This window comes from Corvus kubaryi, unplaced genomic scaffold, assembly GCF_017639235.1.
Source record: "Corvus kubaryi isolate FWS band 111438036 unplaced genomic scaffold, C.kubaryi_AGA036_p1.0 37361, whole genome shotgun sequence".
Lineage (NCBI taxonomy): Eukaryota > Metazoa > Chordata > Aves > Passeriformes > Corvidae > Corvus > Corvus kubaryi.
In genome coordinates, this window is record NW_024581118.1 from 1,306,347 (window position 1) to 1,317,966 (window position 11,620).

Here is an 11,620-nt window from a genome sequence, read left to right on the forward strand (position 1 = left end):
AGGAGACAGGCCTTTGGGCTGCCATGTGTAGATGAAAAAGAAAGCAGGCCTCTTCCTTGAACAGCAGAATTCTATTCACATGAATAACTTCCAGAATGTCAGTAGCATGAGCAGAGAGTCAGACTGAGAACCTTTCACAGAGAATTCCATTACCTGTGTCCTTCACAGTAGTGATTTAGATATGCACACATGCAGGTTTTTGTTCAGCTAACAGGAATGAAAACTTATCTTTTTGAAAAGCAGCCCTGTTGTATGAAATCAGTCACAAGAAGTCTGACAATTATTTTTACTTCAGGTTTTGATGACAGGACCTATTATAAGATATAAAGCTATAAAGCCATTTTAATATAAACCTGAAGGTCCTGTAGCTTAATAAGAACTGCTTTTATGAGTTACATAGCTGCTGCACACAATTAATAACAATCAGAAGTGAAAAACTGAACAATGCTTGAATGAATCCCTGTTACTACTTCGTACAAAGTTAATGAAAATGAAGGGGTGACCTACTTAGATGATGTCGTTTCTTGCTCCTCTTTTTCTCTTGCCTCCCCCAGCTCCCGAAGAGCCACCAGGAGACGCTGATTCTGCTGCTGAAGCTCTTGGATATTTCTGTAGGAGACCAGGTGTTGAGTGATCACTTCAGAAGAGCTGCTGATGTCAGCAGAGCTCACTGCTTCATCACGGATCACGTGGTTGCCTCTGGCTTCTTCCAGTTCCATTAACAGCACACAGATCTGAAAGAGAACAGTCCTCCTGTAAGGCCTGCACAGACTCTAAAGTTTGCTCTGAAAAACAACATATTAGAAATAAAGGACTTGGAAATTAAGGGGTTTTCCCTACAATGGGCAGACAATTACTATCGATAAATTCTTGTAAGATAATAATATGACGGAAAATATAGCTTGACAAAAAGCAACAAGATCAGAAGTACATAAACTGTTCCATTCTGTGAACAGACCACAGGACAGTCCAATCTAACAAAGAAATGATACGGATGAGTGAGTTTTCCATGTCAGACGCTTAACGATATTATCCTAAAGCAGCACCACTTCTATCCAGCTAAACTTAATCCACTTTTGAATGCAGAAGTACCATGCTGTCCTGAGGAGAAGCTTTAAAGTCACCAAGGTACTTAGGACAACCAAAGTCTCCATGACTGTGGCTGAACACAACTTCCAAGTAAACGTCAGAAATGCAGCAGCACATGAATAAACCAATTGCAAACAGCACATTTAACCACAGCAACATTTCTTCTACCTGCTGGGAGAGATCCTTCACTTGCGCTTCCAGTCTCTGGCTCTCCCTCTCAAAGAAGGAGGCGTATTTGTTGGCTTGGTCCGCGCTGTCCTGCAGGCGACGGATCTCCTGCAAGCACACCAACAGGAGCAAACATCACATCTCAACCGGACACATTCCTTTCCAGAGAGGTAATAGCTTGTGCAGACACGCCTGGGGAACCACATTGCTCCTTAAAGTTATGCTCCCAAGATTAAACTCCAGGTGTTCCGGAATCAAAAGCCACGTTCTTTTGTGCTGTATTGGCGTATGCTTTAAAACTAGTGGGACGGGAGCACTGAAGTCCAATTTTACGCCAAATAAACACTGAACTTTGTTTACAGTGAACCTACTCCCTCAGAAAACCAGAGACTGTAAATCACCATTACAAAAAAACTACAAGATACATTGGTTCAGCAAAATACTTTGCACAGTTCCAGAAATCACAAGCCAGGAAGTCCAACACATCTTTTCCCATAATTAAAGTTGACTGAAAGATCCATTTCATACACGACAACAGCAGTTAGGTTTAAAGATTTGAAAATTAATTTTTTTTTCCAAAACTATACATGCTCTTTTATTTTATACTGACCTTCATAGCTTGTTCAAGCTTTGCAGACAAACTTGCAACAGCTTTTTGGGAATGCTCAAATTCTTCACGCTGACGTTTTAAGATTGGGGCTTTGGCTTCTACTTCCTGCACTATTTCATCCAAATATTTATTGAGTCTCTTATTCTCCAGCTTTTCCATATGCAACTGATCCTGAGTTTCTACATAGGCATTGTACAGCTGCAACAAAAAGGTTTTGGGCTGTTTTTGATACGTCTGTACAGATCTCTAAAGAACCACTGGTAATGATACAGTTCATACCTTAAGGCACTACAATTTTATGCAACTCTGAACCAGTTAATTCAGAAAAACAAGCTGGACTTCTAAAATATGGTTTTAGGACTCCTATCACAGCAATGAAGTTACACATATTAATTTTAAAATGGCAAACTTTATAGTGCAACTGTCCGCAATAAAAGAATTCTACTTAAGAGGCACAAGTCTTAAGCAGGTTTAAGACAACAGAAATATCAAAACCAGTAACACAGCATAAAGGAATTTAATGTCTGGACAAAACAATCAATAACAAACAATGACAATACAAATTGCATAACCAGAAGTGTAAAAACCCCTAGAATCTGTATGACCTATCATTATGCTAATTTTTTTGCAAGTATAGGCCAAAAGCACAGCAGTACAGATGAAAAATTACGTAAATAAGCAAAAAACAAAAAAAAGGCTGCTCCTGCCAAAAATGCATATAGAAAGTAAGTTTATATTAACAAACCCCATTTATTTCCAAATTTGCTCTACTAAAGAAAAACTGTAAGGCATGTTGAAAAATATCGCAGTAACTTAGCAAGTGAAGTCTGTCTCAAGTAAGATTTCCTTGCCTCCATCAGGCATGACCCCAAACCCAAAGAGTGCCCCAAGCCAGCACCTTTCCATTCTCAGAGCATCACTGATGGCATCCAAGGGCTTTGCTGCTGGAGAGGCTGTGCTCACTCACCTCAGTTAACTTCATGCCAGGCTTGACCACTTTGGCCACTGCTGCAGCAGTGGGAGACATGGCTGCCAGCTCCTCCTCGGACAGGATGGCTCCTGGAGACACAACCCCACAATTACCATCCAAAAGCTGCAATAATCCCCACCAGAAATACTTTTAAATATCATATCTGACTGGCTTTATTTGAATTGCTGAAAAGCTGTTGCTACTAGGACTCCTAAAATTTAAATATTTTCAGAACATGAGCAGTCGAAATAGCTGGAGAAAGGCTTAACCTCAGGTTTATCACACTGTCAGAGGTTTGGAGTAGCACAGCACTGGTTTATTTTCATTAAATTAACACAGGGATAGAGCAAATGTACTCCATGCCTCTGTTCCTTCCTGCTCTCTATCCTTTAGAAACTATGGACATGCAGCAAACAACAAAAAAGACAGAGCTAAAACAGTGAATACTGAGCAAGATTTAATGTCAAACAGAAATTTAAGGACAGAGTTTTGTTTCCTGTTGCCTTTTTTTTGAAGAGGAAAATAAGAATAGCTTATCTCCCTCTCCAGAAAACCACTAAAAGCATGATGATTCAGCCTTGAAGAAAAGTTTCCTCTCCATTTTCTTTGTTTTGATAACAGATTAACAAAATAACTTCAAAAAACACTAAGACAGATATGCACTTTCTGCTGAGGGGAGCATATTTATATACATATATAAGCATATGTATATATATGAAAAACCTTCTAAAATGAATTATTAGAAATGACCAAAGATGAAGTTAGATTAATGCAGCTGGTTCTTACAGAAATTCAGCACAGCATTTCCTTGAAAGATGATAAACACCCACCTTTGCGCTTTGTAGCCGACAGTAAATCATTGGCATTCTCCAGCTCCTTCTCCAGCTTACTGATCTTCTCTCTCAGCTCCTTCTCCATGACAGCTTTTGACTCCTCCACCTCAGCCAAATGCTCCTGGGCTGCTTTATTAGCTAAAATTAAATCAGACAAGCAGGTTGTGTGTTGTGATTGGTTTTATTTTAAAAAAATCAAAATTTACCTGTGTACCTTAAATTTTACTTTATATGATCTGCAGAAGTTCATGCTGGTAAGAAAACTCAACAGTGTGAGAAAAGCATGAACCACTGCCTATCATCTTTGCTTAGAAAAGGGCAAAAATATGAACTGTTCTTAGCAGTGAAAAGGAATCTAAACTAAAAAACTAAAGTGAAGACATATCTTGCAAAATTAGACTGTTTCACCAAAATCCATAGTAAAATTCCAGGAGTATTTGAAAATACTTCCCCAAATAGCAGTAAATTCAACTAGTCAGGTACAACTTTTGTTACAAAGGGACTGATATTTCTATCACCCCAAAAGCCCAAGGAAATTCCTTTCAGGAACACAAAACTCCCATTTTTCAGAGCACCAAGGTACTCCAAGGAGCCCAACTGCTCTCCTCCCTTTGCCAGCTTACCTTCACCTGCTTCCTTCAGGAGCTTGTGCAGCTCTTCCACTGCTCCTGTCAGCTCCTTGCTCTTTGCCTCTGAGTCATCAGCAGCACTCTGAAGAAAGTTTAGCTCACCTTTAGTATACAGCAACAGCAACCCCACGTTTACAAGAAAGCTTAAACTGACCACAAATTATGAGCAGAGTTTTCTGAGTAAAATGCTGAAAGATTCACCTAAGCTGGACAATCCCTTCCATGCGGATTAAGTCTCACTTTGATGCAAACTGCCTACCTGAGAGTAAGAAGCATCAGACACTGATTTGATGTGACAATTCCCAATACAATGTATGACCTTTAGCTGTTTACAGCTACTGCTGGCTCTTTCCTTTTCACTAAAGAAAACCGGGAATTTTCAATACTCTATTTCAAACAGTCTGAAAAAGTTGGTATTTTTAGGGACTCTTAGACAACAGTTTATGTTTCTGTGCTTCCAGCTTCAGATCTCTGAGTGCAAAGCTCTACAATGTTTATTTGGGTATCTGTGCAAGAAAGCTCAAAGCAGAGCTCAGTAACCTGGGCACTAAAGTGTACAAACCAAAGAGCAAGCAGTTGTACACTTTAGTTGACTTAGTCAGAAGGTTACAGTTATTTTTCACTCTTTGAGCCAACAGAACAAACAAATAATACTTGTTTACATGGTGTGTCTTTGACACAGCACAGGACATTCAGCTGGGTCCTAACCAGGTCACCAACACCTGCAGTGTTCAGAAATGAACTTCTAACTCCGAAAAATCTCTTCCACAGTCACACTTTCCAATAGATCCTAAGACATAACCACATTTTTACAACATGAAACCTCAAAATAGTTGGCATAAAATTACTATTTCAACCCCAGTTTTGCTTATTCTCCAAGATCATCCAAACAATGTAAGAGTCTAAATGCTGACTAAGACAGCTGCAAAGAAAACAATGCTTTGGATGTTTCACAAAATCCTGCAAAGGAAGTTAGCCTTTCCCACATCCACATTTTGTGGGGAAAAAAAACTCCAAACTGGCCTGCATTGCATAAGATTTGGCCCCTACTACAGTTACAACAGAATTAACAAACTCACCTTATACAAGTTGGATAATTTCATGTGGGCATTCAGTTCATTGTGGAATCTCTCCTCCATGCTTGCCTGCTGCTCTTTTGCCTGGCAAATGAAAGAGGACACAGGGTAGAGGAGCATTCCACTATTTCTATTTCACTCATCTTATTATTTGATTTGTAGAAGCAACTGGAATGCTGTTTCATGGATTTCAAGCTGTCTCACCTCCTTCAGTTTATTCAAAAGTTCTTCCACATGCTTCTGGAGGTTTTCATTTGACTGTTTCAAGCTGTTCACCTGTTCCTCCATTCTGGAAACCTATTCCGAGAAGAAATAAGAACACCATAGAAAATTTGTAGTTCCTAGTCCAGTTTCTTTTAGAAAATACCTGTCTCGTTGTTTTTAATCTACAAATAAAAACAAACCCAAAAGTTGCTGAAAGAGCAGAAAGGGTCACTCAAATAGAGTTATTAAAGTACTTGGCTTTTTTTAATACAGTTAATCAGGTGGTATAATTTCTAAGAAATGACACTTCAATAATTACATTACCTCCTCCTTTTTGTTCTCCAGATTACATTTGAGCTCCAGGATTTCATTGCCTCTCTCCCTGGCAGTATGGAGCAGTTCATCTGTTTTGGCTTTCAGCTCAGCATTCAGCCACGTGTTCTGGCTCTGCAGCAGCTCTTTTTCTTGCTCCAGCCTTTTCTCCCGGTACTGAAAAGAGAATTGCACAGTAGGATTGTAGTGGTTCCATGGAAAAGAAAGCAGCCAGTTCAACTACTCTGATTAGAGGAGGAGTAGCAAAATGTACTGTCATTTGGTAAATACAGGCAATGCTCCTTATCACACTGGTAGTAAGTTACAACTATCAAGCAACAAGCAATTCCTGCCATTTGAGGGAGTTTCCTCCAAGTTGACATTAGCTGGGAACATGAACTAGATCAGAAGCCTTTTAGAGGAAATTAGTTATGATATTGACATTTTTGTCCCTTCCTCCTCTCTTTATGGAGTTTATTCTGCCCACAGAGTAATGGTACAGGTTCACAGCTAATTATTTTTCTCCTTTGTACCTCCCTTCACGAAGGAGCAGCCACCACTGCCACCAAGGAGGCCTGGACATGCTTGCCCAGCCCGATACCCCATATCTTCTAGGAATACACATCTCACTTCCAGTCACAGACACCAATTTTATAATAAAAGAACCTGCTATAAATAACAGCTGCTCACTTGACCTACTTTCTAAGGAATTACAACAAAATGATGATTACATCACACACAAACAATGCAGAACACACACTGAGCTGATAAAGCCCTACTCACCTTCATGGAAACATCTGATGTTTGAAGCTCATCCAACTTCAGCTGAAGTTTTGCCTTTTCTGTGTTTGCCGCTGTGAGCTTTTCATTTAAGCGTTTAACGTCCTCTGGAGGAGGAAAATCAGTGTTAGAAAAAGCTGTTGCATAACAGCTTTAATTACTAAATTGTAAAGAATGACAACAGTCAAGATACTTTGGATGTAATTGTATGTTGGGCACTGAGATATTGTATAAGGCATGTTTTTAAACAGAGAAAAACAAGCACCAAGCTGCTGGTTTTCTGCAATTACTGTGTTATTTCCTGCCTTGTTTCCTTTCCTCTAAACAGTTTCCTGCTAAACCAGTATTTGGTGCTGCAGGTACAAACTGCATGTTCCATTCAATTCAGTTGTTCCAGCAGGTTTTATTTGGTATTTCTTGACTGTGTTCCTGGCTGTACCATTTAAATGTTCAACTTCCTGAGATCGCCTTTCAGTTGTTCGGAACAAGTCTCTCTTCTCAGCTTCCAGTTCTTCCTTCTCTCGACTTAACTGGCTCTGAAAAAGATTGCAGAAGGGCACCAAAGAAATGTGATCAGCTCTGTGGAACAGTTTATAGCCACTACTTACGCTCAGAATCACAAAGCAGCAAGCTAAAACCTCAGTGAGTTACCCTAGCCAACTGAACACTGGGAAAAGAGGCTTAGAGTGGGCAGACAAGTCACAATGGAATTGTTCAAAACTGCATTTCCATTTCATATTCTTGGAAGGACAGCTGTGATAGTCAAGAATTTACTGCAACTGTTTTATTTGGTTAAATAAAAGGGGTAACAGAGTAAACAAGGAATGAGCACGTGCATCAATATAAAAATCCAAACAAAGGCAATAATCTTGGATCAGTTACAGGCTGCACTGTCTCTGCCCTCAAGGTACCACTACAAAGCACCTCAGTCAGGCTCAGATAAGCTGCTCTGGGGAAACAATCAGATCCAGCTTATCATCGTGGAAAAATCAATCCCATCAACTTGTGCTATTTAGCTTCCTGCTCCAAAATTACTGTTCTGCTGGATCAGTCAGCTCAAGTGACTCATCCTGCAACCCAGTGACTTTTGGGCAAAACACAAGGAAAACTGTGCCAGAGTGTGGGAAAGGATGGAGGAAAACAGAATGCTTGTTTATACCTTTCTCTGAATTTTGGGGGTTTGGTTTAAAGTCACTTCACAACAGGTTGCAGCTGGAATGGAACGATCCATCCAAACTCAAACAAGAGCACCTGCTCACCTGTCATTAAGTTTGCTAAAACCCCACCTTTTACTTCAAAACTTCCTGCACACATGCCCCATGGACATGTAAATATCTCCATGAGCTCCTACTGGTACCAATCTTGATTCTTCATTGGGAACTGAGTGCATTCTGTGCTGCAAAGGGCCACGGGAGCCACAGGATTTCAGTTCCTGGCCACGTCCTGGCAGTACCTGAACGGCTGCGTTCCGGTCCTGGGCAGCCTCGAGCTCCTTGTTCTTCTCATTGAGTACCTTCAGCTGCTCATCTGGGGGGGAAGGAACAGCAGTGAGGGACCTCCACTAGAACGTGACAGAATTTGCTCTCCAAATGCAACGGAGTCAAAATTTCCCGGACAAACATTTTTAACAAAAGAGAGAAAAATTCCAGACCTCACTCTGGACTGACCAGGGCTACTGAGGCAGACTAAGGCAATCCTTAGAGCAGAAGCACCTTTCGTGAGGATCCATACGTAGCCCACTGTACTGTTACTACACAGTAAGCTGTTGCAGTGGGGATACTGCAACACGCATATATCAAACCAGGAGTCCCGTGGAAAGGAAATATATATGGACGGACAGATTCCCGATAGCTGTTTCAGAGAGCTTTATTTCTCCGGCCGCATGGCCGGGGCTGTGCTCAGGAACTGTTCCAGTCACCGGACCAAGGCTCCTTTGCCCACGCAGGGAACACAAACCAACCAACGGGAACGAGGCTGAGCAGGGACAGGGAAACCCCGTGTCTGTGCCCTCAGGGCCCCTCTCCCAGGGCTACACGGCGGGGAAGGAGACCCCAACAGTAAGGGGCTTCTTTTCCATGAGAACAAAAGACTCCATTAAAAAAGGCCCACTTGAGCACACCACCAAAAACACATCTCTACAAATGCAGCTGATGGAGAGATTTTCAGCTCCTGCGTAAAACCTGCAGCAGTTCACACAACACTGGACTGAAGGGTGAAGATGCTACACAACACCTAAGAACGTTACACAGCTACACTTACGAAGCTTTTCAAGCTCCTCCCGCAGAGTTTGACATTCCTGGGTCTTGTTTACAAGTGTTTCCTGACTCTGAGCCAGTCGCTTTTCCACTTCAAAGTACTGTTGCTCTGCAAAATAACAGAGTCATCTCAGTTTCACTTAATCAACAGTTTTTCTTTCTCACCTTTACCAAGGATCATTTTAAAGAAAATATCTAAAAACACTAAGACTGTAATAATATTTGAAGAAGAAGGAAAAAAAAAAACCCCGAATATTTTTGAAGGCAAACCCCTTTATTTCCACATTGAATGGATGTTGTTTAAAATACTTTGCTAGCATGACAAGTGATATGTTTCCAGAAACTGTGATACGTTTCAACCTGGTCTAGTGGAAGGTGTCGCCGCCCATGGCAGGGGCTGGAATGAGATGGGCTTTAAGGTCCCTTCCAAGCCAAATCATTCCACGACTCTGTGAAATGATCCATCAAATAAGAGCCTAATTAATCTGAACAGCTCTTTAACATTTTTGATGTAACCAGAGACATTGTATCAGCCCAATTCTGCAGTGTGGGCTCATCAGCTTGAAACTTCTTTTACCTCTGGAGTATTTCTATACACATACAATAAAATCCACAAAACCCCAGGTATCAAGGGATTTGATCTGGGGAAACTTTTCATGAAGACTTCTTAAAATTAATTCCTGGGCTCTATTCCCTTAGCAGTGAAAAAAAAAAAAAAGATCTGGATTTTGGTGATCTGAAACAGTAACTGTGTCATGGAGCTTCAGTGTAAAATACTCAATAAAAGCAGAACTAAGCCCACTCCTGGGCAGGACAGGTTTCTAAGGAAGTACTGAGGGATGTCTGTTTATCTTTTCCTTCCTCTCATACTTTACAATTCCAAATAATGCTGCACCTCCTGCCACACACGGAAGAATGGACCTGGAAGAGAGTAACCTGCCAAAATCTGTGGGTTACCTTAATTTACAGCATGTTTTATTAATGCATTTACCAAGATTCCTACCATGAAAGAGATTAAAAAGCTGAAAGGTAGAAGTGAAGTTTACATTAGAAGAGTCTCACATTCCCAGCAAATTAACTCATGTTCACAACCTCGTACTCCTGTCTCCTGCTCTCTGCTGCTATTACTGTTCTGTGATCAACTAAGTCATCTCCAAATCAATATAAAAATATTGATTCCATCAGGATCATTTTACAGAATGGAATTTAACAGTGAAGTATAAACCTAAGGCTGTTTGAGTTGGGTGAACAAAGCTGCATTTCTCAGCTCCTCAACGAGGACCAGAGCAGACTGAAGCACAGAACTGTTTAGGTTGGAAGAGACACCTAAGATCAGAGTCCAACCACTGCCCAGCACTGTCAAGGCCACCACGGACCCATGTTCCCAAGGGCCACATCCACACAGCTTTCAAATTCCTCCAGGCATGGGAACTCCACCACTGCCCTGGGCAGCTCTCCCAGGCATGGACAGCCCCTTCAGTGAAGGAACTCTCCCAGTGTCCAACCTGAACCTTCCCTGCTGCAACTTGATGCCGTTCCCTCTCCTCCTGTCCCTGTTCCCTGCGAGCAGAGCCCGACCCCCCCCCGGCTGCCCCCTCCTGTCAGGGAGTTGTGCAGAGCCACGAGGTCCCCCCTGAGCCTCCTTTGCTCCAGGCTGAGCCCCTTTCCCAGCTCCTTCAGCTGCTCCTCATCAGATCTGTGCATATCAATGGTAGTTAAAAACATGACGAAAAGCTGTTCTGTAAGCCCTCTTCGAACGCAGTTTTAACCCTAAACGTCCATTAACAAGAGAAACAAACAACAACAACAACAAGACTCCAGGAGCCAAAGCGAGAGACAAACACCGATCAGGTCCCACTGCAGGCCCCTTCCCAGCCCCCTCCCGGCCTCACAGCCCCAGGACATCTCCCGAGAGCCTCTGGAAGACAACACCGCGCTCCGTGCTCTGCCCGCGCTGCCTCCCCTGAGCTCAGGGACCGCGGCCGCTCCGCGGGCCCGCCGCCCGCACTCACCGCTATCCACCTTGAAGCGCTCATGGCGAGCCCGCAGCCCGTCGATCTCGCCCTGCTGGTCGCCCAGGAAGCGCTCCAGCTTGCCCTGCACGGCGCGGGGCAGCTTGGCGAGCTCGGCCCGCTCCAGGAGCTGCTGCAGCACGGCCGCCATCGCTCCGCCACCGCAACGCCAGCCACCGCAACGGCCGCCGCCGGGCGCACGCGCGCTTCCGCTTCCGGCCCGGCCGCGGCGCCCGCCATCATGGGTGTGGCGGCAGCGCCGCGTCATCGCCACAGCCGCTACAGCCGGGATAGGAGACCACACAGATTCGTCTCTATGACGGATACGGAGCTGTCTGTGCCTCTAAGGTGTTCCGTGTGCCCGGGAGGTGCGGGAGAAGCGCGGCCGCTTCTGCCACTCCCAGCATGGCGGTAAGGGGGCTCGGCGCTCCCTCTGCGCGCCCTTTTCCCGCGCTCCGCTCGGCATTGGCGTGAGTCATCTCCCTGCGACGCGGCGCTTACCGATGACGTAAACCGGCCACCTCAGTGCTTGGCTGAGGCAGCAGCGGCGGCTGCCGAAGTTGAGGATGCGGAGGTGCTGATCCCAGGGGTCTGGAGGCGCTGAATCCAGGGATGTGCAGGTGCTGAGCCCTGGTGGTCCGGAGGTGCTGAACTCTGGGGTCCGGAGGTGCTGAACTCTGGG

The 11,620-nt window shown here is 43.6% G+C and overlaps 2 protein-coding genes across 10 annotated transcripts in view; one reads left to right on the plus strand and one right to left on the minus strand.

Annotated features, from left to right (window-relative positions):
* TPR (translocated promoter region, nuclear basket protein) overlaps positions 1-11,147 on the minus strand; it is a 35,552-nt gene extending 24,405 nt beyond the window's left edge. For all 6 annotated transcript variants that reach the window (XM_042033947.1, XM_042033950.1, XM_042033946.1 and 3 more), the window contains exons 1-14: positions 10,939-11,147; positions 8,931-9,035; positions 8,125-8,198; positions 7,111-7,207; positions 6,675-6,778; positions 5,904-6,068; positions 5,580-5,672; positions 5,379-5,459; positions 4,294-4,381; positions 3,668-3,808; positions 2,835-2,926; positions 1,868-2,065; positions 1,258-1,365; positions 508-734 (exon numbers count right to left, since the gene is read on the minus strand). In XM_042033947.1, coding sequence (XP_041889881.1) covers positions 508-734; positions 1,258-1,365; positions 1,868-2,065; positions 2,835-2,926; positions 3,668-3,808; positions 4,294-4,381; positions 5,379-5,459; positions 5,580-5,672; positions 5,904-6,068; positions 6,675-6,778; positions 7,111-7,207; positions 8,125-8,198; positions 8,931-9,035; positions 10,939-11,089 — 1,724 coding nt within the window. In that variant the 5' untranslated portion in view covers positions 11,090-11,147. The remainder of the gene's footprint in view (positions 1-507; positions 735-1,257; positions 1,366-1,867; positions 2,066-2,834; positions 2,927-3,667; positions 3,809-4,293; positions 4,382-5,378; positions 5,460-5,579; positions 5,673-5,903; positions 6,069-6,674; positions 6,779-7,110; positions 7,208-8,124; positions 8,199-8,930; positions 9,036-10,938) is intronic.
* A 279-nt stretch (positions 11,148-11,426) lies between these two features.
* Positions 11,427-11,620, plus strand: part of ODR4 (odr-4 GPCR localization factor homolog) — a 16,222-nt gene continuing 16,028 nt past the window's right edge. For 3 of the 4 annotated variants that reach the window (XM_042033954.1, XM_042033955.1, XM_042033952.1), the window contains exon 1: positions 11,427-11,582. The gene's annotated coding sequence lies outside the window, so the exon portion shown is untranslated. The remainder of the gene's footprint in view (positions 11,583-11,620) is intronic. The other variant, XM_042033953.1, reaches the window with a different exon arrangement.